Source organism: Cyprinodon tularosa, unplaced genomic scaffold (genome assembly GCF_016077235.1).
Source record: "Cyprinodon tularosa strain WSP-4 unplaced genomic scaffold, ASM1607723v1 ctg59, whole genome shotgun sequence".
Taxonomy (NCBI): Eukaryota; Metazoa; Chordata; class Actinopteri; order Cyprinodontiformes; family Cyprinodontidae; genus Cyprinodon; species Cyprinodon tularosa.
In genome coordinates, this window is record NW_024039329.1 from 2,357,220 (window position 1) to 2,383,585 (window position 26,366).

The 26,366-nt window shown below is 37.4% G+C and overlaps 1 protein-coding gene across 1 annotated transcript in view; it reads right to left on the reverse strand.

Annotated features, from left to right (window-relative positions):
- LOC119797587 (CUB and sushi domain-containing protein 1-like) overlaps positions 1-26,366 on the reverse strand; it is a 404,138-nt gene that overhangs the window by 264,868 nt on the left and 112,904 nt on the right. The window contains exons 4-5 of the mRNA XM_038306729.1: positions 6,328-6,440; positions 849-926 (exon numbers count right to left, since the gene is read on the reverse strand). Coding sequence (XP_038162657.1) covers positions 849-926; positions 6,328-6,440 — 191 coding nt within the window. The remainder of the gene's footprint in view (positions 1-848; positions 927-6,327; positions 6,441-26,366) is intronic.

Sequence of the window (26,366 nt, forward strand, 5' to 3'; positions counted from 1 at the left end):
ATAGACTTTAAAACAAGCAATGAGAAGTGTAAACATGAAAATAAAAATAAAGGTATCTTAGAAATGCTTCTAAAAAAGGCATTTTATTGGCAAATCAGTTGAAAACAAGCAGGAGAGGATGGTCCAACCTATGAATATTGAGTAAACATTTTTTTTTTTCTCTTTTGGATATTTTGTTATTTCTAAAAACTTGTCATTTTAAATCTCATTGAATACAAAAATTTATTATGGTTTTGCAGGAGCTTACCCAGGTGTATAACACATTAACTCCAACAAGACAGACTGAGAGCAGGTAAATGAAGCAGTGACATGTCATGCATACTTTGCATTCATTGATTATCCACTGGATTAACATGTATTAATCTAAAATGTAGGTAAGCTTTAAAAAAAAAAAATCTACTTGGCAATAAAGGTATGCTTTCATCAGTATTTTTCCAATTAAAGCTAAAGTCTAACATTTTTTTCTTTTCTCTTCATAAGTACTGCATTGTTGTGTAGTAAAAAGTAATCAAAGGGCACATAACTGCTCTGTTTGTTTTTGATAGCTGGTATGTAGCTATTGAAAAGAAGGAATTTTAACGATTCAGTTTTTTCCAGTTGAGGAAAAAATATTTCTCATAAAAAAACAACAAAAAAATTGCTTCTAATTCTTCTTTCAAAGAAGGTCAACTTATCTGAAAAATAGATGGAATCTCAGGCTCTGCCACATAAAAGATGAATGCACTTTGTGAATCCTTCTGTATACTGCATGTCTGCAAATTTGTGGATCTATTCTGAGGTAAGGTAAAATGTCTAAGAGATATTTGTTAGAAATATCACACACAATATATAGATGCTAGAATACTTACACACTGCGTTTTTGTGACTGGAGTCTTTACTGGGCATCATCTTTACGCCTCTGGACTTCAACTCTATGGCTTTTTTCACTAGAGGAAGGTGGAGAGAGAGAGGTTATACAGTTAATTATAAATTATATTCCATTAAACTTTAATTACTGTAGGTCCTCTCCTAAAATACTTTCTTCTCCCCAGGAGGCCATTTACAGCATTGCTCCATGTACAATAATCCAGATATAAAATATGTGTTATATCTAACATACAACATATGTAATGGTGGGAAGAAGCATAACGCATAATTGGAAAAAATGAAAATCAATTTAAATACAGAGAAAAAATAAGAGTAAAAGGTAGAAGGGAGCGTCATTAAAATTAATTCTATCTATTTTATCCTAAGTGGCACTGCTGCAGAGGTTAACAGGAAAAAATAAAGAATAAAATCTGTGTTACAACTACACTATATTCCACTGGGAGACAGGCTGGGCATGAAAAGCACATCTCACTCTCTGTCTTTCTTTGGATCACACACACACATACACAAACATTTTTAAGGAAAACACTGATGGCAAGAGCAGAAGACCAGTGACTGGAGAAGAAGAAGAAAGAGACACATAAAGAGAAAGAGCCCAGAAGTTACACCAGTCACACTAGATGACAGGAAGGATTTAATGTGATGGGGCAGCCAACCAAACCTGACCATGTATGCTAGCATACACCTTTACATGACTCTGCAGCAAAATCATGTGTTTATTTGAAAATAAATGGACAAGGAAGTCCAGTGTTTTAGGAAATATGGCCTTAATTAATGTCCTCAATCTAGTGTAGACTATCAGTGGCCAAATCTACAATATTCAATTCTTCTTAAGGCTTTTTTATGTTAGGCTTAGTTTGTATAATGCCTTGCATTCTATTTAAGCAGACTCAACCAAAAAAGTGCACACTTTTTTGTTTTTTTTTAACTTTATTTTTTTATTTTTAATAACACATGAACACAGTTACAATCTTTTGTCTCCACCGACCTAAGCCACTATATTACACGAGACATCGAAAGGTGAGTCAGTGGGTGTTCTAACACATGTAATAATGCATACATGACAACAGATTGAAATCAACAGGCAGATAACAGTAAAATAAAATAAAATGGTACACAGCACTTGAATGAATCCCCTCCTGAGACAAGACAATCCACACATTCATAGTATTTTCCATCGACCAAAGATATACGCTAATGCAAAAGGGCTATCCTGTAGCTGTGTCACTGAGTTAGTAACGGTATGACAGAGCTCCATCTTGTATTAAAAACTGTTTTTTGAAACCTTAGGGAATATGTTATTCCTTCCATCATGTAAATGTCCCAAACTTTTTGTATCCATATGTTATATGTAGGAGGCTCTGGCTTCAGCCATCTGACAGTTATGCATTTCAATGCTGCTGTAAGCAAGATTCTTAACAGGTATCTATCCCCCTTCCGGTCTATTCCATCGGGTATTTCTCCCAGAATTGCCACCAAGGGAGTTTTTGGGACATTTCTCCTGAAAAATACTTTAAGTGCTTCAAAGATGTCCTCCCAAAATACACTTAGTTTAGGGCAGGACCAAAAGATGTGCGTATGATTTGCAATCTGTGTCCCGCAGTTTCTCCAACATGAACTTGGTTGAGTTGGGCCCATTTCACTGGTTATTGTTGGCGTTCTGAAAAATCGGACTATTACTTTCCATTTGAATTCTCTCCATGTGTTAGAATTTGTTGTTAATTGTGCGTCGGTACACATTTCTTCCCATGTGTCCTCTGTTATTGACTCCTGCAGTTCAGTTTCCCATTTAAGCTTTATGTTTGTGGAATCATGCCCGTTCATAGACAGAAACAGGTTATATATTTTACTAATTACATTGTTATTACCTTTTCCCCTTTGTATGTCCATTAGGAAATTTTCTATGGGTGCAGATTCACGGAGTTTAGTCCAATTATTGTGTGTTGTTACAAAGGTTCTAAGTTGTAGGTATCTATAGAAGTCTGTCTTAGGGAGACCAAATTCACTTTTCATCTGCTCGAAGGTTTTGAAGTTTCCCTCTTTAATTAATTGATGGATATGAGATAGTCCATAATTAGACCAGTTTTTGAACCCGGAATCTAAATTGTTTGGTGTAAATGTCTTTATAAATCCTATATTTGATAAAAGTGAAATCTGCTTTGATAACTTAAAAGCCGATTGTATTGATTTCCAGACTTTAAGGGTATTTTTTGTCCAGGTTGTCATTTCCTTTGCAGGGGTATCTAAGAAAGGTAATGTTTGCAGTGGTACTGAGCATCTGCTTTCCTCTATTTCCAACCAGCGAGTATCTGCACTATTCTGTAGCCATGCTAGTAGGGGTTTAAGTTGTGCAGCCCAGTAGTAATATTTTAAGTTAAAAGTGCACACTTTAAAACAAAATTCAATTCAATTCACTTATTTTGCAGGTAAGGGTAAAATATTTGCTTTGTGGGTGGAATTCGCATAAAGTGTAAAACAGCTTAAACAGTAGGCCCAGAGAGTAAGTAACCCTACTGTATCTACATAAAAAGTAAAAAAGTAAAATGTATTACTACATTATCTGATTTGCTTCAAGATATGTGATCTTTCAGGGGAGAAGAACTCCCTTGAATTCAATTTGAAGGTTTCTAGAAAGTGGTCAGATAGGATAGGGTTGTGAGGAAATACTGTTATTTTCTTTATTATCAATACAATATACAAGAATGAGGTCCAAAGTATGAAGATGCGAATGTGTGGGTCTATGCATATTGTGAACAAAGCAGTTTGAGCCTAAGGCTACATTCACACTGCAGACATACTGTATGTGGCCTAAATAATTTTTTTTTGCCCAGAAGTGACTCAGATAAGATGTTTTAATGTCTCAGACAGGCCAAGTCAAATAGTCTGACTGTTTCACATCTATTCTACGCCACATATGTATGTGGTTTTAAATCAAATTCAGGTCAGATATTTTGGAACATGACTGACAACCAGGTGGCCGATATTGGATTTAGTATGACGTTGTACTAGAAAAAACAATTACAACAAACTTGGAGGACAGCATAGATAGAGTTACAGTGGAGGGACAAAAACATTTTGGAATTCAGTATTTGAGTGGATACACTGATCCAAAAGAAACTTGAGGGGTCATACTCTAATAGGTCAGTTGACAGTGAGGCCGCACCCACACATTTCTCTTTGGAGATGTCCCTGCCACTCCTCCTCCAAAAACCATAATTAATAGTCTAGCTCTCTTTCTTCTCTGTCTCCTTTTCTGCATTGCTTGCTGTATCATCTATTTCCACTTCTTAACAACTTTAAATCCATCCATAGACATTGACTTCTGACATGTTATTGTTCTTCTTTGCCTGCGGATCACTTCTAGTGGTTTTGACATCATGGTTTTGACACCACTTGTTATTGTTTTCTGTGCATGAGGGTTATTTCAGGACCACAATTTAGATAAAATCTGAATTAAGCGTTGATACCTGCAGTGTGAATGTAGTCTCAGATAGCAATAAATGTTGCATTTAAGCCATCACTTATTAATTGGCTCTACACCAATCAATAAATTAGACTGAAATATTGTTGCCATTTCTCCTCACAGAATTTCTGAACATTTAAATAATGAGAGGGAGTTGAATAATTCATGCTTACAAAATTCTCTTGTTAAAACCATGTTTCTGTAAGACCACTTACATCAATATGATTATCTCAAATCAGAACATTATCATAAACTAACAAACATTTTTAGGGTTGGGATATATTTTTTATATGAAGCAAATTTAACCATTTTAGTTTTTTGCTCAGTTGGAGTTGTACTAATTTTAATGAATTTATCATATTTACTCCTTTGAAATTATTTTCTAATTTATCTGATTTTGGCTGTGGAAAAGACATTGTTTGTATGGGATAATGGAGGTAACAGCAGAGAAGATGAAGAGAGGTGTGTTAAACGCTGACTCTGCTTCCTGCCCTGTTTGCAGGATCAAATTGGAGACAGTAACTCAGGGAAAATATTATCTAAAGGAGGTTTTAATGATGATTAAAAGCAAGCATAATAAACTATAGGACAAAGCAAACAATTAGATTAACTTAATCTTATAGTGGTTATGACTGTTGCAGGGAGGGCTAATTAACTATAACAGAAGAGAAACAGCATCATCAGTAAATCAAGGAGAATATTTAGCAGATGTAATAAAAAAATAAAAATGTGTAAAAAAAAAAAGTAAAAAAAACTCGAAAACTGTCAAAAATGACTATCCAAAAAAATCATAGAAAATAAAGCCAGAAAAGCAAGACCTAAAAAAATGAATAACAAAAGCATTGTCAATATATGTACTCAAATGAAAAGTAAAAAAAAAAATAATAATTACAGTAAAAAAACAAAAAGGCATTTTGTTAATAAAAAAGTTACATATTTGTTGTTGAAAAATAAAATATTATTGTAGATGGCTTGAGGTCCAGTGCTTACTTATAGCTTCTTGTATAGTCGAGTAAAAATAAGACTGTGTGTTTATTTAGTCTTTTTTTATTTCAGATATTTTGTATACTGTGTTTTTCCAAACCAAAAGCTCATCAGATCTAATTCTACTTTTGGATTCTTTAAATAGTAATTGAAACTAATTTTAATAAATATTTAAAACACTTTTTAAAAATATACTCATGTAATGTCACAAGAGAATATTTCTAATACTATTTCTGAAAATATTTTGTATTAAATTCTAAAATCTAGGCATGTTTTTAGAAAAAAAAACAGCAACAATAAATTAAAAATAGCTTCCTCCTTGGACCATCACCTTAACATAGAGGAGGAGTTTGAGTGCCTTGATGGGGCTTGTGATGTGTCGCAAGGCAAACAGACCCTGGGTAGCAGGTCAGAATAAGAGAGGTTCAAAAGCCCTTATGAAGACTATAAAAACTTAGACGAAGATGAAAAAGAAACTGAAAACTAAAAAGAAGGCTGAAAATCATCACACTGAAAACAACAGCTATTCTCAGCTGTGTTAGAAGATGTGAGTGAACACAATGGTAATTCAGAATATAAGATAAAGTGAAGACATCATATTCATATTGCCTTATAACCTAACTGCAATCATCTCTTTTTTTAGATCTGAAGTGAATTCTTTTGTTAGAGATTGATATAGAAAATGTTTACTTTGACCTCGGTTAGATGTAAGATGGCCGGTGAATAAACTGTGAATTCTGTCTTTAGAATTATATTGCCTTCTGGTATGGAAAATATGATATTAAATGTTAGCTGTGCATGCAGGTCTTTGGAAGGGCTCGATGAATTCTAAGAGGGTGTTTCCTTTCATGTAAGTACAGTAGGAGTGAAATCATGACATCGGTCATTGCTGTTTACCAGAGTAGTGGTCAGCCCAGCCTAAATGGTAAATGATCCTCTGTAATCTGTGCTTATATTAATGTTACATTTATACAATTTCCCAACTATAGAAAGACAACAAAGCAAAAACATACCTTGATACTGAGCACTGAACCCTTTTCTTCTATGGTTGCTGTCTGAAGTGAAGTGTATCCGAAGCCAATTTTTATTTGATATCACTGGTGATGGTGAGGTTGTACCTGTGAGCCTGCAGAAAAGAGCACATATAATCAGACATTATATAAAAACAAAAAAATAAAAAAACAAAGCAAAACCTATTGTGTTTTAAAACAATATGAACTTAGATATATGTTATTAATAACTCATCACTATGTAGAAAAAAGACTATTTTGTAAAATAGTATTACTTTACCCAATAAGCACCTGTATGCAGAACACAAAGAGAGGACAAAACACTTACAGAGCGAGACTAAAGCTGTTTCGTTGGATCCATTTTCAGACAACAAATCACAGCCTTATATCACGTATGTAAAATATAGCAATAAGTCTTTGTAATGTAAAATATTTCTGCATTTTTATTTAGTGGCGAATATAACGCAGACAATTTGTCAAAAAAATAAACTCAATGAAGGTAGGGGTGAGAGCAAAGAGGTTGGTTTTGAATAACAAAAACATCATGATATATTTCAGCTTTAGGTCCAACAAATGCACACTGACTGCTGGAAAGTGGTTGGAGGGAAGAAAAGCCATCTAATTACAGATTGCAGCATTATAGATCGAAAAAGGATCGACCACTGCTGTGAAAAATGTTTTCAATATGTATGCTTCACAAACAGCAGGAGACCAAGTAATCATGATGTAGGACAGAAATGGGAATTCTGTCAGATGAGGATCTTTATCTATCCATAACCATCTTTGTATCAAAAGTGCACAAAACTCTACTAGACATTTTTATGAAAAATGCTGGTAAACCATTAAAAAGATTTTTCTGCTTTAATTTTGACATATCTATATTACATTTAAAATTAAAAAAAGAAAAGTGAAAATTTTAAATCAGCAAACAGTTTTTAGCATAATTTTGTACATCCTTATTTAGTTTTGTTCCATTTTGATCCAGTTTTAAAATGTATTTCTGATGGATATATTTCATTTTTCTGGGCTCTTCAATAAACACACAGGTATTTGAAGAGAACGGGCTTTTTCTATAAAACTTGTACACTCATATTACAGGTGTACACAACTGTGTTCATACTACCTACTAGGCTTTTATTTAAAGCACTTAGATTTATTTGGTTATTTTGTACACACAAGTGTAGAACAAAAATTAATTTTGTTTAGAACAGCTCTCTAGACAATTTCATTTTCTAAAGTGCATCATTGATAAGGTGAGCAGCAGTTGTTGTTGAGCCACTACTGCCTCCAGCTCCTGAAGCACTTGCTTCTCCTGGCTAAGGGGAGGAAGAGGACGATGACGACGATGCCGGAGGGGGCCGGGAGGAGCCGGCTGAGGATCTTTCAGCATTTGACAGGGAAGCATCTAGAGTGCTCTCCTAATTTTCACCTGCAGAGGGCCGTGTTTCTCCTCTAGATGCCAAAGATTGCCTGGGAACAGTCTCAGAGAAGCCTCCATCCACGCAGAGCTCTTTGTCTCTATTGGCATGGCACAGCATCAGGCCCCCAAGGCCAATAGCACCACCCGGTACTGCTGGACACAGCCAAGACACCGTCAGAATGATGGTGCAGGAGCCACATATCTCCTCCTCCAAAAAGAGTTTGAATCGGAGATTATCTACCCCGTTTGGAGACCTTGGAGAGCAGGATTGATGTTAGCAGCGGTCTATGGGGACTTCTCTCATCCTTTGCAGCCTTGCTTTCTCCGTCTCGCACATCTCCTCCTCCGTCCATTATTTTCCGCCGTTGTCCTGCACTCGGCAGCCCTTAAAAACGGTTAAAAATGTCAGCATTTCAAAAAATTTTGTGACCGCAGCTCCAGCAGGTGTTGTGATCATAGATGCAGGCTTGATGTCTAGTTTGTATCATTTTAAGAGGCATATTTTTGACTTCTTTTTCTGTGAAGACCTCATTTGGCACCAAGTGTCTTGCAAAGTTGGATTTAATGGCTGTTATTACTGCCTCTGAATACAATGAATAATAATCCGTGAAGACAAAGTAGTCTCTTCCAGCACATTCAAACAGGTCAGCACCTTTGATTGGTTCAGCTGGATTGCTTGAATGATATCTCACTTGTTTCATATCACTTCATTTGCGATGTCTTGATTTATCCGTGACTAGTACATCACATTGCAAGCTCTTTTACTACACTGTTCAATTCCAAGATGCCCTGCATGAATCTTCTTGAGCATGTCAGGTCATAGACTCTTTGGAATGACAATCTTGCTGCCCTTGTAGATGATGTCATAGACTATGGACAACTCTGCTCTGCAATTCCAGTATTCTGTGATATCGTGTGAACAATCTTGCTTTGTGTTGGGCCATCCATCTTTAATGATTTCACGTAATCTTTTCAATGTTTGATCTTTGTTTGTCTCTGTCTTTATCAGTTCCATCTTGACATCAGAAACAGGTAAGGCACTTGTGAGCATGTCCAGATAAGCATTCACATCATCATTTATGTTACTGCTCACCAGTTTCTTTGGGTCAACTGCTCTTGACAAGGTGTCGGCTGTGTACATCAGCTTGCCTGGAGTATAAGTCACTGTCAATGAGTAACGAATCATCATTCTCTGGATTCTCTGTGGACAGTCATTGAGTGTTTTTTTTTTTTTTAAACCATTTTTTTCAACACTTATTTCCTGTCCTGACATGAACTGGTGAAATCTCCCGCATGCATAAGTTATGCCTAACAGTTCTCAATTTGTGCATAACGCGTCTCTGCATCTGTCATTGAGCGTGATGCATATGCAGTGGGTTGCCATTCATCGTACAGCTGTAGAAGAACAGCTCCTAGTCCACTTTGTGATGCATCGGATAAGATCTTGATGGGCTTAGCTGGATCATAGAATCTCAGTACCGTTTCAAGCGTAAGCTGTGTCTCCAGGTCTTTCCATGCTTTTCCATGTTCATGTATCCACGTCAATTCTGTTTTGTTTTCGGTTAGTTGTCTCAACGGTGCCATGCTTTCAGAGATATTAGGTATAAACTTTCCCATGTAGTTTACCATTCCATTAGATCTCTTCACATTTTTCTTGCATTGTGGCCTTGGCATATTTTCTATTGATGTCACTTATCTCGGATCAGGTCTAACTCCCTCACTGCTCAGTTTATCTCCAACAAATGTCATTTCTTTCATGCCTAGCTGGCATTTCTCTTTGTTCAAGTTCTGGTTTGCTTTTCTTGTCGCTTCTAGAACACTTTTCAGCCTCTGGTCATGCTCAACTTTTGTACTTCCCCATACAATTATGTCATCCCTGGAGGTGTCTACACCTTACAAGTGCTCATAGATCATATGAATTGTCTTATGATGCACATCAGGCACTGAGGCTATGCCAAATGGTAATCTCAAAATTGGTATCTGCCAAAAGGACTGTTAAATGTGCAAAATTTTGAGCATGTACTGTCCAATTTGAGTTGCCAAAATCCATAAGACGCATCTAACTTGCTAAAGTATTTTCTATTAGCGAATTGTGACATTATTATTTCTCTTGTTGGTAATTTAAAATTTCCACACTTTATAGCTCTGTTCAAATTTCTTGGTTCCATACACACTCTAGGCTTACCTTTCTTTTTATCCACAATGACCAGAGAACTCACCCAGTCAGTTGGTCCGTCAAATCTCTCAATCACTCCCAGCCTTTCCATTATATCCAATTCATCTTTCATGGGCTTTTGAAGAGAAAATGGCACTTTTCTGCATAGATTGATGACTGGTGGCACTGTCTTGTCAACTTGGATTGTGTGCTCTGCAGGAAGGCAGCCTAAACCCTGAAACAGATCCTTGTAATCTTCCATCAGCTCATCATACTGTGTATCTGCATTTTCCTTTGTGTGTCACTTTGACCTTGCATTTTCCTTCAACAGATATTGGTGCTTCGGATTTTCCACTCACTTTTACTTTTGTTGCATGTAATTTTCATCTTGGTCTGATTTTGTTAAACCCAGTCTCTGAAATCACATTTGCTTCACAATGTTTGTGTCATTCACTTTTAAGTGCATCATCCAATCTTATTTGTCCGTGTTTTCTTCTGTTACAAAATCCACATAGAATTCCTCAGAGTCATTCTCATTCACTGTATGCAGTATGCTCTGTAGTGCCTGACTGTTGCACTGCCTTGCATACTGTTTTTTTTGTTGTTGCAATTATTACACATTTTACCATATGCGGGCCATTTCTTGGGAGGATACTGTGTGCCACATCGACTGCATGCCTTTCTTTGCACGTCTCTGTGCGCTGGTTTTGTTTCACTGTTGACATCGGGAGCGCCGCTTTTCTTCCTGACTTCTCCTCGTTCCTCTCTCCTCACTGCATTGACGTTGCAACTAGCACCGACCAGTGCTTTTGCTTACATTCTGTATGCTTTGCAGTGTGTCAGTGCTCTCTCTAAATAAAATTTTTCCTCTTTCAGTAGCCTTTCTCGTACACTGTTATCTGGAATTCCACAAACAAGCCTGTCTTTTATCAACTCGTCTGTGAATCCTCCAAATTCACATGTCTTGCTTCTGTTCCTCAGTTCAGTTACATACTGATCAATGGTCTATCCCGTTTTCTGAACCCATGTAAAGAATCTGTGCCTTTCAAAAATGACGTTTATTTTTGGAATACAGTAATCATCAAACTTCTCTATTATTTTGTCCAAATTGATTTTGTCACCGTCAGCGCCAAACTGAAAGGTGTTATACACTTCTAGCGCTTCTTTGCTCACTACATGTAGGAACACTGATGCTTTCACTTTTGCAGGTTTATCGTCGCCACTGATACATTCAATTAAAAGTGTTGTTTAAACTTCCTCCAGTTTTACGCCACATTACCTGTCAGCTGCAGATTGGGTGGTGGTTGTAGCGCATGCATCTTTGGATTTGTTATGCTCTTTTTCTCTCGTGGAAAACAGGTTAACAATCCTCGGTTGACTTAACTAGCTATGTTCTCTCCGGACTAGCATCAGACGTTTTCAGTCAATCCTCTACAATTCGCTGTTAATGTCCAAGTTTCTCCTCAACTCCATCTTCTGACATCGTGTTTCATTTGTGTTGTGGGCTCTTCAGTAAGCAAATGGGTACTTGAAGAGAACAGGCTTTATCTGTTAAACTTGCACTCTCCAATTACAGGCTTAGGCAACTGTGTTCATACTACCCTATACATCTGTATGTTCCAACACTACGCTTTTATATGTGGCAGCTTTTCAAACAATACGTTTATGATAATGGGAACCATGGTTGCAGCTGTTCTTACACAATGGAGGAGCATTATAATTAAATACTTTTACCTTGCTTATATTGTCATAGGTATTTAAATACCTTGTGTCCTTGTTCTTTAAGGTGTTCATTATGGGAATTAGTGTTGCGCCGATGCCATTTTTTTGGCCCCGATACGATACCCGATACCTGGCTGTGCAGTATAGGCCGATACCGATACCATAATAATGTAAAATTATTGCCATCATGGCTTTGTCAAACTGCTGCCTACCTTTGTGAAGCAGGAAAAAATCTAATACAAAGTGAATCCAGTAGAACTTTTTATTGCCTACCTGGAATGGGTGACAATAGTTGAATAAACTTATGGCTCTCAAAATGGTATCGGTGCTCTATTTGTCGGTACTCGCCGATACCGATACCACCATTTTAGGGCAGTATCGGGGCCCCATCCGATACTGGTATCGGTATCGGTGCAACACTAATGGGAATCAACCCTATTGGCCAATGTTTACTTCTGTCAGCTGTTCCATTATTAAATGAAAAGGATGCAAAAGATGCTTTTAAAAATCATACTCTTTTTGAGATAAAAGGTTCTGTTTGATACAGATGAAATGGATCAGTGGAATTGAGGTTGAATAAAATTCTTGACAAATCTTTATTTCAGACAAATGTATGCAAAATAAAAAATACATACAGCAACCGTATTTATTTAAAACAAAACAGCTTAAGCTGTTCTGTTATGAAGGGTGCAGTCTATCGCCAGGAAGTTAGAGCAGATGGAAGACATGAAACTGCATCAACACAATCAATATTAGAGGTTGCAGAGGACAAGTAATAAGATTTGCTATGGTCTACTAAATGGTCTTTTTCTCATGCTCCTGTCAATCAGTCGGTCACGCGCTGTAAAGCAGGACATAATGAGATGCAGCTTGAAAGATAAATAAATCGTGGCAATGATGTAAAAGACGATACTGAAAATTTGAGAAACAGGAAAGAAGGGAGAGCTTGAAATTACCTAAAAAACAACAAAAAAAAAAACTTAATTGCTCATATTGATATTCTTTAGAACAACAATGTTCTATATGGCATGTGACTGAAGTAAATGTTAACACAATACTGTTTAAGTAACAAAATTATTGAGTTGATTCCTTACCACTATCATCTCAACTCCCCACCCCCTTACAGGGGAACAGACCACCTTGGCTATTCAACCGGGCCAAAAATTCCCTTTAACAACACCCCTTTCAGAGACATAGACAGGTATCAGGTATTACAGGCTAACAAAGAGACAGAACGACCCCCATTCCAAAGGGGCGGACCCGTTCGTCCAGTTCAGATTATGTCTTCCAAGACAAAACAAGGCTTTGATTTTGATCCACTCTCTAAAGTCTCAAACTCAATGCTATTTCTGATATTTTGTATTGAAAAAGCTTCCTGGATGGGTAGCGAAACTCCTTCAAACTTGGAAACAAAGTCCAGTGGATTGTTTTTTTTTTTTTTTTTTTTTTACATTTTTCTGAAATGACTATTACCTGGATCAGGCTTGGACTGGGATCGATTTTCGGCCCTGGCATGTTTCAATCTACACCGGCCCACTTATGAACCTGACTCCCGAAAAAAGGAAAATTAGAAGCACAATCATGCACGTGTGTCTGGATTAACCAATCTATCTTTAAGCATCACACGACATCATTCACCAAGACTTCTAAATGTGGTTTTACTGGCTATGGGTATTAACATGGACACGACAGTGACTGCTACTGCGTAACGTCACCACGCACCACATCAGCAGGGTTGCCAGATGTTACTGACTCACGTTTTCCAGCCCAAAAACTTTATTGAATTGCCCAATTTGAACCAAAGTATATTGATCTCTTAGGCCATTAATCAAAAGAAAAACAATTCTTACCCATAGACGGCCATCCTAATTTTTTTGGGAAACATCCCAACCTGGCAACAATGCACGTAAGATGGGAAACGTTAGTCTTTAGATGCAACATACTCTTGCAAAATATTCAAACATAAATTTGCCAAATATAAGAGGAAAATCGTAGTTTGGTTTGAAGAAAGCACTTTAGTTTTATTATAATTTAGTTTGTTTCAAGGATTTAACAGTTTGAATAAATAGGATTTTACAGTTTGAAGAAATATAATATTACACCACATGCTAACCGTCACAAGGACGTGCATGACAAGGAAGGACTATATATACTGCATGCATCATTTAGGTAGTTAACAACATGTATTGATTCTTGAGCTCCTTGAGTTATTTACTGTCACAGGTAGGTGCTTCGGCCGGAGAGTAAGTGGGCCGGTTTGATTTAACGAGGGCCGGCCCTCGCATGCTGAAATTAGGCCCGGGCCACCAGGCATGTGCCCGGTATCGCAGATTACCAGTCCGAGCCTGACCTAGATGACTGTGAATCTTCATCAGCAACTGCATCTCAATATACATCTAATTTTACTGTTTACATACACCCTTGTCTCAGCACAAAAAAATGTATTAAATTCTTTAAGTATAGCAAAGTCTACATTCATGTTAATCTGTTTTGCAGAAAAGTCATAACAAATTCACTACAAGTCCTAAACTCCACACCAAGAAGAAAATGACTCACAATGCTCTAAATATTATTGGTAGAAATCATATAATTTTATAGTTGCCCATTTTATAGAAATTAGTTGAGGACATTAAAAGGTTTTTAAAAAATGAGGTAGAAAAGGAACTAAGATTTGTTTTACAAAGAATAGAACACATACAAATATAAGCAGTCAGTCTTCATTGTGTATTGCATCAGCTTTAGCTTCATGCACATTCTGTTACTAAATACAACTTGAATAAAAGCAGAGGAAGAGAACAGTTCAATAAACAAGAGGGAAAAAAAGTTCTCAAACCTCCCTAAAGTAACAAGAGCTAATTTAATGTGTTGCAAATACATCAAGTGGTTAGAAGAGAGTGAGGACAGGAAGCCACAAATGAGCAAAACCTTGGAGGTGAGTTGGTAAAAAAATGGATCAAGAATCTTATACAAATAACTATTTTTTTTGTCACTGTGACAACAGCTCCCTTTTAAAGTGGGTATACATTTACAGTCAAGATTTTAGTCCAACCGTCATCTTTTTAACTACATGTGGTTAAATATACAAGAACTGAGAACTTAAAGAAAAAGAGAAAACATCTGACAACCATAAATATCAGATAATCATATTTGTAATAGTGGAAGCCTTTTCATTAGTTAAGTTAATTTTATCTAGATCAGGTCCAGAATGTGTTGCATATAAATCAACAAATGATAAAATCCACAGCAACCAATGGCCTTTGGGAGTCCCTTTATTATTCATCAATGGCTATCTTTGTTCATTTGGAGCTGGATAAATGCACATGTACTGTGAAAAAGCTGCAAGGGACAATAGAGGTTAGGCCTAAAGTTGTGCAGCAAAAAGGTCCCAGGTTTGACTTTGCCTTCTGCAGTATGTGTTCTCCTTATGCATGCAACGGTTCTTTTGAAACCTCATGATTGTTAGATTAACTTGGCATGGCAGTGACAGTCCTGCAACCACACCCATGACACCTTCCCCATCTCTTACAATACCCACCTTAAAAACCCACCCCTCCTCCCCTCCAACCACCTCCTTCCATACACGAGGTACCCACACCAGGATCCTGTTTGTGGATTTCAGCTCTGCCTTCAATACAATAGTCCCAGCTCTGCTTCACGAGAAACTCAACTGAGTGTGCTTGACTCCAGCTGCAGGTAGATTCCAGAAGTTTGTGGAAAACGCCACTCTCATCGGACTCTCTGATTGTGACAAGTCTGCCTACAGGTGGGAAGCTGACCATGTGGCAACCTGGTGCAGGTAGAACAACCTGGAGCTTAGGGCTCTAAAAATAGTGGAGATAGTTGTGGAAGAACTCAGTCCCAGCTATCCTCATTACCCTTTGTGACTCCACAATTTACACTGTGGAGTCATTGACATGGCTTCCTGGGAACTATCATCTCACAGGACCTAAATTGGGACCTGATCATCAACCAAGAAGGCCCAGCAGAGGATGTACTTCCTGCGGCAGCTGAAAAAGTTAAATCAGCCAAGGACAATGATGGTGCACTTTTACTCCTCTATCATTGAGTCCATCCTCACCTCCTCCATAATTCATCTGGTGTGCTAGTGCCACCACCAAGGACAAGGGCAGCATGTCATCCGGTCTGCAGAGAAGGTAATTGGCTGCAATCTTCCATCTCTCCAGGATCTGTACGCCTCCAGGACTCACCCAAGCCACAAACTATTTCAGACACTTCCTCTGGTCGTGCGCTTTGGTCCATCAGATCCAAAACCTCACACCACAAGTACAGTTTCCTCCACCCACTACCAGCCTTATCAACAAGACCCTGAGGCCCCTATGACACTTGATAGTGCCTCTCTCCGTCCCCCGTTCAGGACCTATAAGCTATACCAACGCAGCATCTTCAGACCTTCTGCGTTACATTAACGCACAGTCTACTGTGTATATGGTATATAGCTGTGTACCATCTATCATCCATCCATTATCTGACACACTTTATCTCGAGTGGGGTCGGGTGCTGGTGCCTATCTCCAGCTATCTACAGGAGAGAGGCGGGGTACACCCTGGACAGGTTGCCAGTCCATCGCAGGGCAGCTGTGTACCATATATTGCATATAGTATATTGTATGTTTTATATTGTATATAGCTATATATTCTGTATGTGTAGCTATTTTGTCTGCACCATAAACACCAAGTCAAATTCTTTGTAAATGCAAACATACTTGGCAATAAACTTGATTCTGATTTGTCTCGTATATCTTTTTTTGTTACCTTGTGATGGAATGAGTACAGGTCTAATGTGCCCAGTGAAGATTAGCAGTTTTTATATTGTACATTTATGTTCTGCAAAGACATGAGAGGTTTGTGAAACACAGCAGTAGGCAAAATCAAAATAAAGATCGGGGAACTTAGCACACAGGACAAGGATAGAGTTGCGGATAATTTCAAACTACGATTTGCAAGCCATAATTGTTCAATCATTTAAAAACCAGAAAGACTGCGACAAAACTGCAATGGCTTTCCATATAAACTTAAAGGCTAACCCCTCTGTTCCACTACTGTGGATGAAGAAACTATGCATTTCCCAGACACCCTGTTACATTGAGAGCTTTTTCGTTGTGGAGCAACTTGGATCCCAGCAGGATTGCATCATTGCACTATAGTAGGGATTTTGTACGCTTTAAATAGAACAATAAATAAGGAAAAAAAAAATTTATTTAACCAGTTCTACCAACGTTTGAGGGGAGTATCGGCCTAGAGCATTGGAGGAGTGCACTTGTGCTCTGAGAAGTTTGCAAGTACCCATTTCAATCTCCACTCTGGGCTCCTGCTGCCAAATCCTTAAAAACACACTGCTCCTCAGGTGCCACACAATGACAGCCCACTGCTCCCCAACGGGATGGGTTGAATGAAGAGATAAATTTTTAGGTGGGGAGTAGCGGCCTAGTAATTAAGGCATAGAGCTTGGAATCCTAAGGTTCTGAGTTTTGAGCCCCACAGACTGCCACTCTGGGTCTCTGAGCAAGACCCTTAACCCACTGCTGTTACCCAGGTGCCCCACGATGACAGCCCACTGCTCCCCAAAAGGATGAGTTAAATGCAGAGGTAAATTTCTCCAATGTGAGATCAATAAAGCCAATAAACCAAAATACAGCCCAGAAAAGGTACTGGAGCGTATTTTAGCTTAAAAAGCAGCAGCTTCACTATTTTGTATAGATTTTATGTTATTGTAGTAGTAAAATATATAAATTTCGTTATATACACTGATTCTGGAAAAAATACTTGCTTCAGAAATATTTTGTGGCCATCAACATGCTTCAGTGTTATTCTCTGTGCCAAATAGTTGAGTAAAAGCATTTGGCACAACTAGGCACAATTTGGCACATTTGGAGAGATTTGGAGACGCTGGTGACACCAAAAGTTACAAGCCCCAGCCCCAAGCTCTGCAACTGTTGTAGCTAGAGGTCTGAATTTTCTGCATTTGTGGTTGACATCACGTAGAACAAATGTAATACTATGACACATGCCTATTCTCAAGAATGCCTTTATTACTGCTGTTCAAAAAGACTTATTATTTTTGAGAATAAAAAAACAACAACTTTGAGTCATGTCTGAACTGATGAAGCTTGGGCTGTGTTTTAGTCAGGGGCTGCCCACACCTAATATTAACCCTATTGTCCTTCTGAATAAGCTTTGTAAATCCTTAACACACATCCATCTTTATGCATACAGTAAACACCAGGAGTTTGATTTCAGATGTTCACAATTACACACCAACACTAAATACTAAGCTGCAGCTACATGCAGCTTATGTAATTGCAATAGGATTTGCTTTTAAAACACATGTTCTTACTGTATATCTAAAGGATACCTGATGTTTTCGAAGCTATTTTGATGTTTATTTTGCTTTTCTTTTGTTTTCTTTTTGCTGTTATTTGTTCTGTTTCTAGGGTCATGCATGTACAGAAGTAGGCTTCTAAGAACTACTCCTCTCTCCATCTTCTCTCTAACTTTTTATCTCTTCTTTTTAATCGTATCCCCACTTTCTCACATCCCTTTCCATCTCTGTGTCTGTTGTATTTGATTATATTCCATAAAATCACAATGAAATATGTCAGTACAAATCAACTGTACCAATCTTATTCATGGTACAGTGTTATTTGTGCTGTTCCACTGTATTGGAAATTGCACTCTGCTATATTAATCTGCAAATAAAAAATAAATACAATCAGTTACATAACAGGCATGTCTTGAAGATTTAAATATCCAAACGATTTTAAAATTTCTTACTATTAAGTCAGACGACACAGAAGTCATGATCTTTTAGACAGTCACATAATATGGATAGCATTCAATTGTTATACAATAATAAAAGGAAAAAAGCCTGGCTGTATTTTTGACCAGGACATTTCTTTTATATCCAATAAGTTACAGTTTTTAAGGATTTACTTCATTCACCTACAAAATCCTACAGAAAATGAGAATCAACCTGTCCAAGAGTGATGCTGAGAAAAGAGTCTATACATTTCTTCAAAGCTCAAATATTGTTATTCTTTAGGATCCAGAAGTCATCAAAATGCAGTCAAAAATCTCCAGCTTATTTAAATATGATGCAGAAAAAGGACTGTTAAAAAAAATCAATAAGAAAGATCATATTTCTCCTATTTCACATGGAATAAATCCAGAATAGAACACCAAATCCTATTTCTTGGAAATAAAACCCATAGTTTTCAAGCTCCATTATACTTCAAAGACCTGATTGTTCTATATTTTTCAAAATGATAGCTCTTCCCCCTTTGTTACATTCTACCAATCTCTGCAATTTTGCATTATTTGCAGTTACTGCAGCTTTTACCTTTATTTCTTTCTCTCTCTCCATTGTTTCTACTTATAGTAGTTTGTCTGTATCCCTGTTTCTATCAAGATATCATACAAATGTTGAATGAACTCTTAAAATGTCAAAAAAAGAAGAAAATGCATGCTTATCTCTCCTGTATATAGGCAGTGGAAGAGCTGATCAGTTGTGTGAGGTCAAAATTCACAAATTAAAAATGTATTCAACAAATGAACAAGCGTACAAAAATATTTGCAAAACTTGGTAAGATGATTCAATTTTGCTATTTTTTGTGATACTTCCAAATAAATGTTTAACAGTATAAATGTTAAACTTTATTTTCATTTTGCCATATTATTCAGCCTTCATTTAGTCCCTTACTGGGGATTAGTGGGGCAAGGAAGGCAGAATGTTTGTTGCAAGGTTTTGCTTCAGGTTGGTTTTTGAGGGGGACAATCTGTTTTCCTACAACACAGGTCCAGTTGCATTACTCAAACTAGATCCTCTGCCCCCTTATGTAGTTTGCACCTGGAGGCTGAAGGACCACAACGATTGTAGTGGATCAGACCACCCGACAAACCACTGATAAGACCAGTTGCAGCGTCAGTGCTGGAGGCCATAAGACAATAAGAGCTCTTGGACATGGACTGTAGTCAGACTAAGTGGCCAGTTCTTACATGTTCTTATTATATCTAGCAGCAGGAGGAGGGAAAGTTTGTTCTAAACATGCGTTTGCACCCACAGTGTGTTACACTGTGTTCATGACCACGCTCAAACATTTGGTGCTTTCATATGTTTACATTTTTTCACATCACTATGTTGATTTGCATGATTTCCCCAGTGCCTTTCAGAGTACTGGAAAAATGAGTCGGGATTCCTGTTAGCTGGGTAACACAAAGCCTGGGGCTTTCAGTGAAAAGGGGGTTGATCTGCACAATACCAGACTTATAAACATTGGTCTTCTATTTAGGAGAGCAATTATTTTAAAGTGGAGATAACCAAGGCAGATGCAGTAGGTATGAATGTGTTTGCTTTCTTTCTGATTTATTTTTTTTTTTTATTTCTGTTACATTTCTGTCACACTTAAGTGTTTTATAGCACCCAAGTAATAAAAAAATAATAATTAATGAGAACACCAGTAAACACAAAATTATACATTTACACAAGTAAGATTTCTTTTAGACATGTTGTGCCACCCATTATATTTGTTCACATACTGTGCATTTCCTGGGGGCTAACCAATCCCCTTCCTAACACCTAGTGACATCTCTGTTACATGGTAAAAAAAACACTGAAAGTAGGTCTCTCCGTATTAATATATCAGTAGGTGTTTTAATGCTTTGTTAGATAAAGATTAGGTTAGCAGGCAGTTTTCCGGCATCTGAGAAGTTTTGAACCATTGCAAAATTCCATATACTTAAGTTTTATGGGTTTTAATTTTCTGTTACATTAGAGAAACCTCTAAATCTCTGTACATTCCTGACTTTTATGTGTCACAGGATGCCCATAGATTTTGTTTTGTTTTGCTTGTTAACACTTGAAATAATCCCTTATTGTCCCACATTGGGAAAGATTAAACTTGTCAGCAGCTAGATATAAAAATACAACAGGAAAAAAAAATTTTGAACAGTTGTTAAAAATGGCAACTCAAATTAAATACATGTGAAATTGAAAAGGGTGTTTAAAAATCTTTACGGAATATGCTTGGGGAGATGCAGTCTTTCAGGGACGGAGCTGTCCAGTTCTGAAAAAGGTTCATGCATGGGGTGGAGGAAATTGTCCAACAGTGATGTTATTTGGCTAGATTCCTTCTGTTTCCCACCATCTGCACTATGTTCAGCATGCAGCCTAGCACAGAGCTGGCCTTCGTGATTAGCTTATCTAACCTTTCCCCTCAGCACGATAGAAGCTGCTGTTTGGATAAACTTCACTACAAAAGATGGCTTATGCCAAAAACAGTGCTCTGATTTTGTCCAAAACCCTTAAAATTTGCTTTTCATTTGACTGTCTGACATGTTAATTTCCAAAACTGTTTGTCATAAAGAATACATTAAAGGCTTTTGTCTTCTGCTTTAAGATTAACATTTCATTAAACTATTAAATGTTTGGGATCTACATAAGATCCCTATACATGTATACATGTCCTCCTTATATACTGGCTTCATTCAACAAATTCAAAAAACCTAGCAATGTTATTTTGCTATTCTTTTTACAAATCAGTTATATTTTGAAATAATTTTAGATACTTTTCAAAGAATATTTCAAAAAAAAAAATTCTCAAGCTTAATAAACCTAAGATATCAATGTTTATTATATATTATGTCATTTCACATTTCTTGATATTCAGGAAAGTTAACATTTGTGAATTAGCTATATGTAGGTATGACTAAATAGTTACACCCTCGTGCACTCACCACTTTGATCCAAGTAAATTATGTCTTTCACATAATTACCATGTTCGGCATTGGAACTAATGAGGGAGTAATTCAAATGCTACTGTAAATAAAATGGAGATACCGAAAGGGCAAGGAGAAAATGGGGAGACTAGATTGTGACATGTTGATGGATGATGTAACTTTGCAAAATGAAATAATGAAAGTCATTATGGGAGAAGATCAGCAAGATGAAAAAAAACAATGTAGGGGGAAAACAAAATGTCCTAGAATATAGTACTTTATTTCCATTATTTAGGCCAGACATTTGACATAGGAGGTTAAAAAGAAAAGACAGACAGGAAAATAACGAAGGGATGACACCAAACTAAAAATGCTGTAGACAGAGGAAAAAAGAGCAGATGTGCGCTGAAGAGAAAATAAGACTGATTAAAGAAACAATGAAGAGAGACTCATTGAATGAAAATGAAACAGACTACTCAGCGGGATTCAGGGAGCAGTGAGGATGGACAGGAGAGCAAAGACATGAAGGACAAGCTTGAAAGAAATTCTACAGTAGGTTTTATCTGTCAAGAGACACAGAACATGTCAAATCTAAGAGTGAAAAAATATAGACAGAGAAAAAGAGACAGACGGATGAAAAACTTGTAAGAGGAGGTGAGGGGCAAAGTAACTGCTTACACGGTGGAGAGTAGTTACTTAGTAGCTGTGAACAGAGGTCAAAAATGATAAAAGAGGAGGCAAAAATACGTAACCTAAATGAGGCATGACATTACTAATGCTACTCTGCCGAAACCAAAGAAAATGGGAAAGAAGTCGAGGTTAGGAGCAGGAAAGTGATTGCAAAAAAGGACAATAAAGGACAATGGACAAAAAGGTAATATAAAAATTAAAATTTTAAGTGAGTTTGTAAGTAGATGTCTTTTAGAATTAAAAGTACTCCACCCTTGCAAATGCATCAAATTTAAATGTAAATCCTTGCAGGAAGTATCCAATTCATGCTAACTTGGTTAGGCCTATACATGACCGTACTGTACACACAAACACGCAGGTGTGGATGCATATCTGACATACATCTTGCGTCAATTCATATTTATAGTCATGAAGAATTGCTAGATAAATAAAGAGTAAAATCCAATGAAAACATCCTTTTTAATTTTTTTTTTATTGAATTATGAAACACTTCTGCTGATTAATACATGGAGACCCCCAACGCAGCATCTTGACTTCAAAAGAGCTATCTGAGACCCTCAGAAGAAAAAATGTAGCAGCAGATTTTTTTTTCTTATTCTTAAATGTTTCATTTAAATTAACTAAGATCTTGATTGAATGAACTGCATGAATCACTTCATTCACTGATTAATTCCTGTCTCAGTTCATTGAAGGTGAGCGTAAGCGATTTGTGTTGGTTGGTAGTGGAACCTCAACATTCTTTGACTCACACAATCACATGTATTCCTGTAAACTAACTGCTAACGCCAACTCAAACCTCATGGAAACATACACACACTTCCCCTATCCCAATTATCTTAAGATACTTAGGTAAGCCACAGACTTGTTAATGAACAAATCACACCCTGATAAATGCTGTGAGTGAGTAAATGACTCAGCACCACTTACAGCACAGAGCCAGATAACAAATCATTCCTTAGCAGCAGTTCTTTGTAACTCAAGATTCACCGACCTACCTGATACACAAAGAACTGTGTCCAGTCTGTAGTTTGGGAGAGCAGGGGGAATCTATTTTCACCTCCTAATGGCAGCTTCATTCACAAATGCACTATGCACAGGAATGCAGTTATGATCACTATCTAAACAATTTTTGGACCTTCCCTATTCATGTGAAAAAAAATAATAATCACGACCTATTCCCTTGGGTTCACTTGGAGAAGAAACACAGTCAAAATGCTTTTGGCATATGGATCATTCCAGCTATCACAACCAGTTTTTATTTCAATTCATGAAATGTCACTCAAAGACTGCCCTCACATAATTTTTTCCAGGCAGCCTGGAGGCATGTTTTTTCTTCTTTTAAAGAATGGGAAACTTCTACTTTCTTTTGCCTATTTAACATAATTAAATGAAATAAGATATAAAACTTACTAGTTTAGAAAAAAGAAAGAAAAGGAAAAGGAAGATGGTTTAGCAGAAGATATCTACAAAACAAACAAGCATGTTAAATACATTTAACAAGTGGATAACCATAGAGTTGGTTGTGGACTTCAGAAAGAGCACAGCCCCAGCTACCCCCATCACCCTCTGTGACTCCACCATTGACACTGTGGAGTCTTTCCGCTTCCTGGGAACTATCATCTCTCAGGACCTAAAGTGGGAGCTGAACATCGACTCCCTCACCAAGAAAGCCCAGCAGAGGATGTACTTCCTGCGGCAGCTGAAGAAATTCAACCTGCCCAGGACAATGATGGTGCAGTTCTACTCCTCCATCATTGAGTCCATCCTCACTTCCTCCATCACCATCTGGTACGCTGGAGCCACCGCTAAGGACAAGAGCAGCCTGCAGCATGTCATCCGGTCTGCAGAGAAGGTGATTGGCTGCAACCTCCCATCTCTCCAGGAGCTGCACGCCTCCAGGACTCTGAGGCGTGCAGGGAAGATTGTGGCTGATCCCTCGCACCCCAGTCACAGACTATTTCAGTCACTACCCTCTGGCAGGAGGCTGCGGTCCATCAGGACCAGAACCTCCCGTCACAAAAACAGTTTTTCCCATCTGCTATCGGCCTTATCAACAAGGCCAAGACCCGCCCGTGACACTGAACAATGATTCTGATTCTGATAAAACAGTTGACTAAACTTTTATTCTCACCAGTGATTTTTATTTCTAATGCATAATGAGCATGAAAAAGTTAAACAAAAATGGGCTGGCAAGAGTACCTGCAACAATGTATGGTCTTTCAGAACAAATGTCTGAACAGCGATGATAATATAATAATGCATTTTACCACAGATTAACACAGATAAATGTCCTCTCCCCAGTGGAAAAAGAGTTCATACTCGTTAGGGTTAGATTAATCTTTTCCAAAAGAAACTTGTTGCAGCTATTTTATTTTATTCCATTTTATTTTGAACCAATGACTGTAGTTGAAAGTGTGCACGGACAAGTACATGAATCTGGGACTCCTGGACACCCAACACACACACAAAAAAACAAACATCATGCGACATCTCTCTAACAATGTTGCACTGAAATGGTCCATCAAATGGAAGAAAATGTAGTGTTGGAACGTTTTTTTCCAAAGGAGATACGACTTAGGTTCTATTTGCCTCTGGCTCTAAGTCAACCCCACGTTAATCAAGCAGTTAAAAAAATTGCATTGTTTGAGGTTACGCCCTAGTACTTTGATTGATGAGGCAAAGATATTTTCATACAGAGTTATAGATCTATGTCATATTAGATCTAATTGTGCATATTGTCAATTTTACATATACAGTATTTGTATACATAAAAACCTTTAGTACATCAGGCCCATAGCGGGAAATCAAAAAACTGAGAGAACCACTCACAACAAAAATAAACTTAGAACAAAAGTAAGGAAAGTAAACATTTCTGCAAACGGAACGAAACCTCCATCATAAGGCTACCAGTTGTCTGTTGATACATAAGCCCCATGAAAAACACATAATTTTGTACCATTGGGGGGCCATTTTCTCTGCACGTAACCTCCCAACTGGCTTTAGCTCCTGGCTATATTTTACTGCAGCCTTGTTCCATCGCTGCACTTATTGCCAGTCCCTGTAGATGCTCACATCTTATAATGACAGAACATAGCACTATAAAAATAAATGAGTGTATGCAAGTCAAAAAGTTAGAGGTCATTATTGACAACATATAGGTGTTTTTTTATTTCAAGTGTTTTAAGCAAACTGGGATAAGAAGTTACCTTTAATCTCATAATATGCCCACGCTTAGACATGAAAAGACACACACACACAAAGGCAGTAAACATAATTTAAAATGTAAATGTAATAACAGTACAAGTGTTGCAAAATGAAGACAAGAGTCAAAGAGGACTGTAATAGGACAAAGGAGGAGAGCAGATAAAAAGAGGAGAACTAAAGGGGAAACAGCAGGAGAGGATGAGAAAGCTAAGGATCTAAAGGGAGCAGTGAAATGAGATGTAACAGAGGAACAAGGGGGGAGAACAAATGGTAAAATAGACAAGATGCATGACAGGGAGTGAAAATGTCTAATCCTATTTTATTTTGCAAAGCTTGGCTGGAACTGGTGTGAAAGGCCCAGCCGATGGATGAGGTTAGTGGTTTTAGAACCATTTCTAAGCTCTGAATTTAGTATAGATGATAGCTCTTGTCGTATAGTATGCATACTGTAATGAAACTCACAATAGTAATTGTCAAGTTAGGGTTCATTGTTACTAAGCAATATTATATGACACAGTTTAGTTATTTAGTTTAGTTTATTTCGTATGCTCCTTATGGACACAGAACTGATATAAGCCATGACCTTGGAAAGAAATGTCCTTTTGCCCTTCTATTAACAGTAATACAGAAGTAGTAAAAACAAGAGCAAGCCCTGCTATGACCTCTTTTGCAGTTACTCAGGGCTTTTAAGAGGAGCACCACCTCAACTGAGCGTCATGTTATTCGAAACATGCACTGAACCTTGTGCTGCTCTGTTTTTCTGTTCTAAGCTGCTACTGCTCACTTTCTTAGCATTCAGTCAATGAAGAAACTTGTTAAACCTGAAGCTTGCACAGACCTACCATCTGCAGAGTTCACAAAATTGCTTCTCAATTATGAGAAAGACAAAACCTGCCTTTGATGTTGGATTGACAGAGAAGATACAAGGATAACTGTAGATGAAAAGTTGCTCCTTTCCTACATTCCTACCCTCATCTATGGTCATGAGCTTTGGATCATGATCGAAAGAACGAGATGCCAGATTTTAGATAAGATATGAAGGTTGGATATAGGTCTATAATTGACCTAATTATCTGGGTCAAGAGACAGTTTCTAAAGTAAAGTTTAAATTATAGCACCC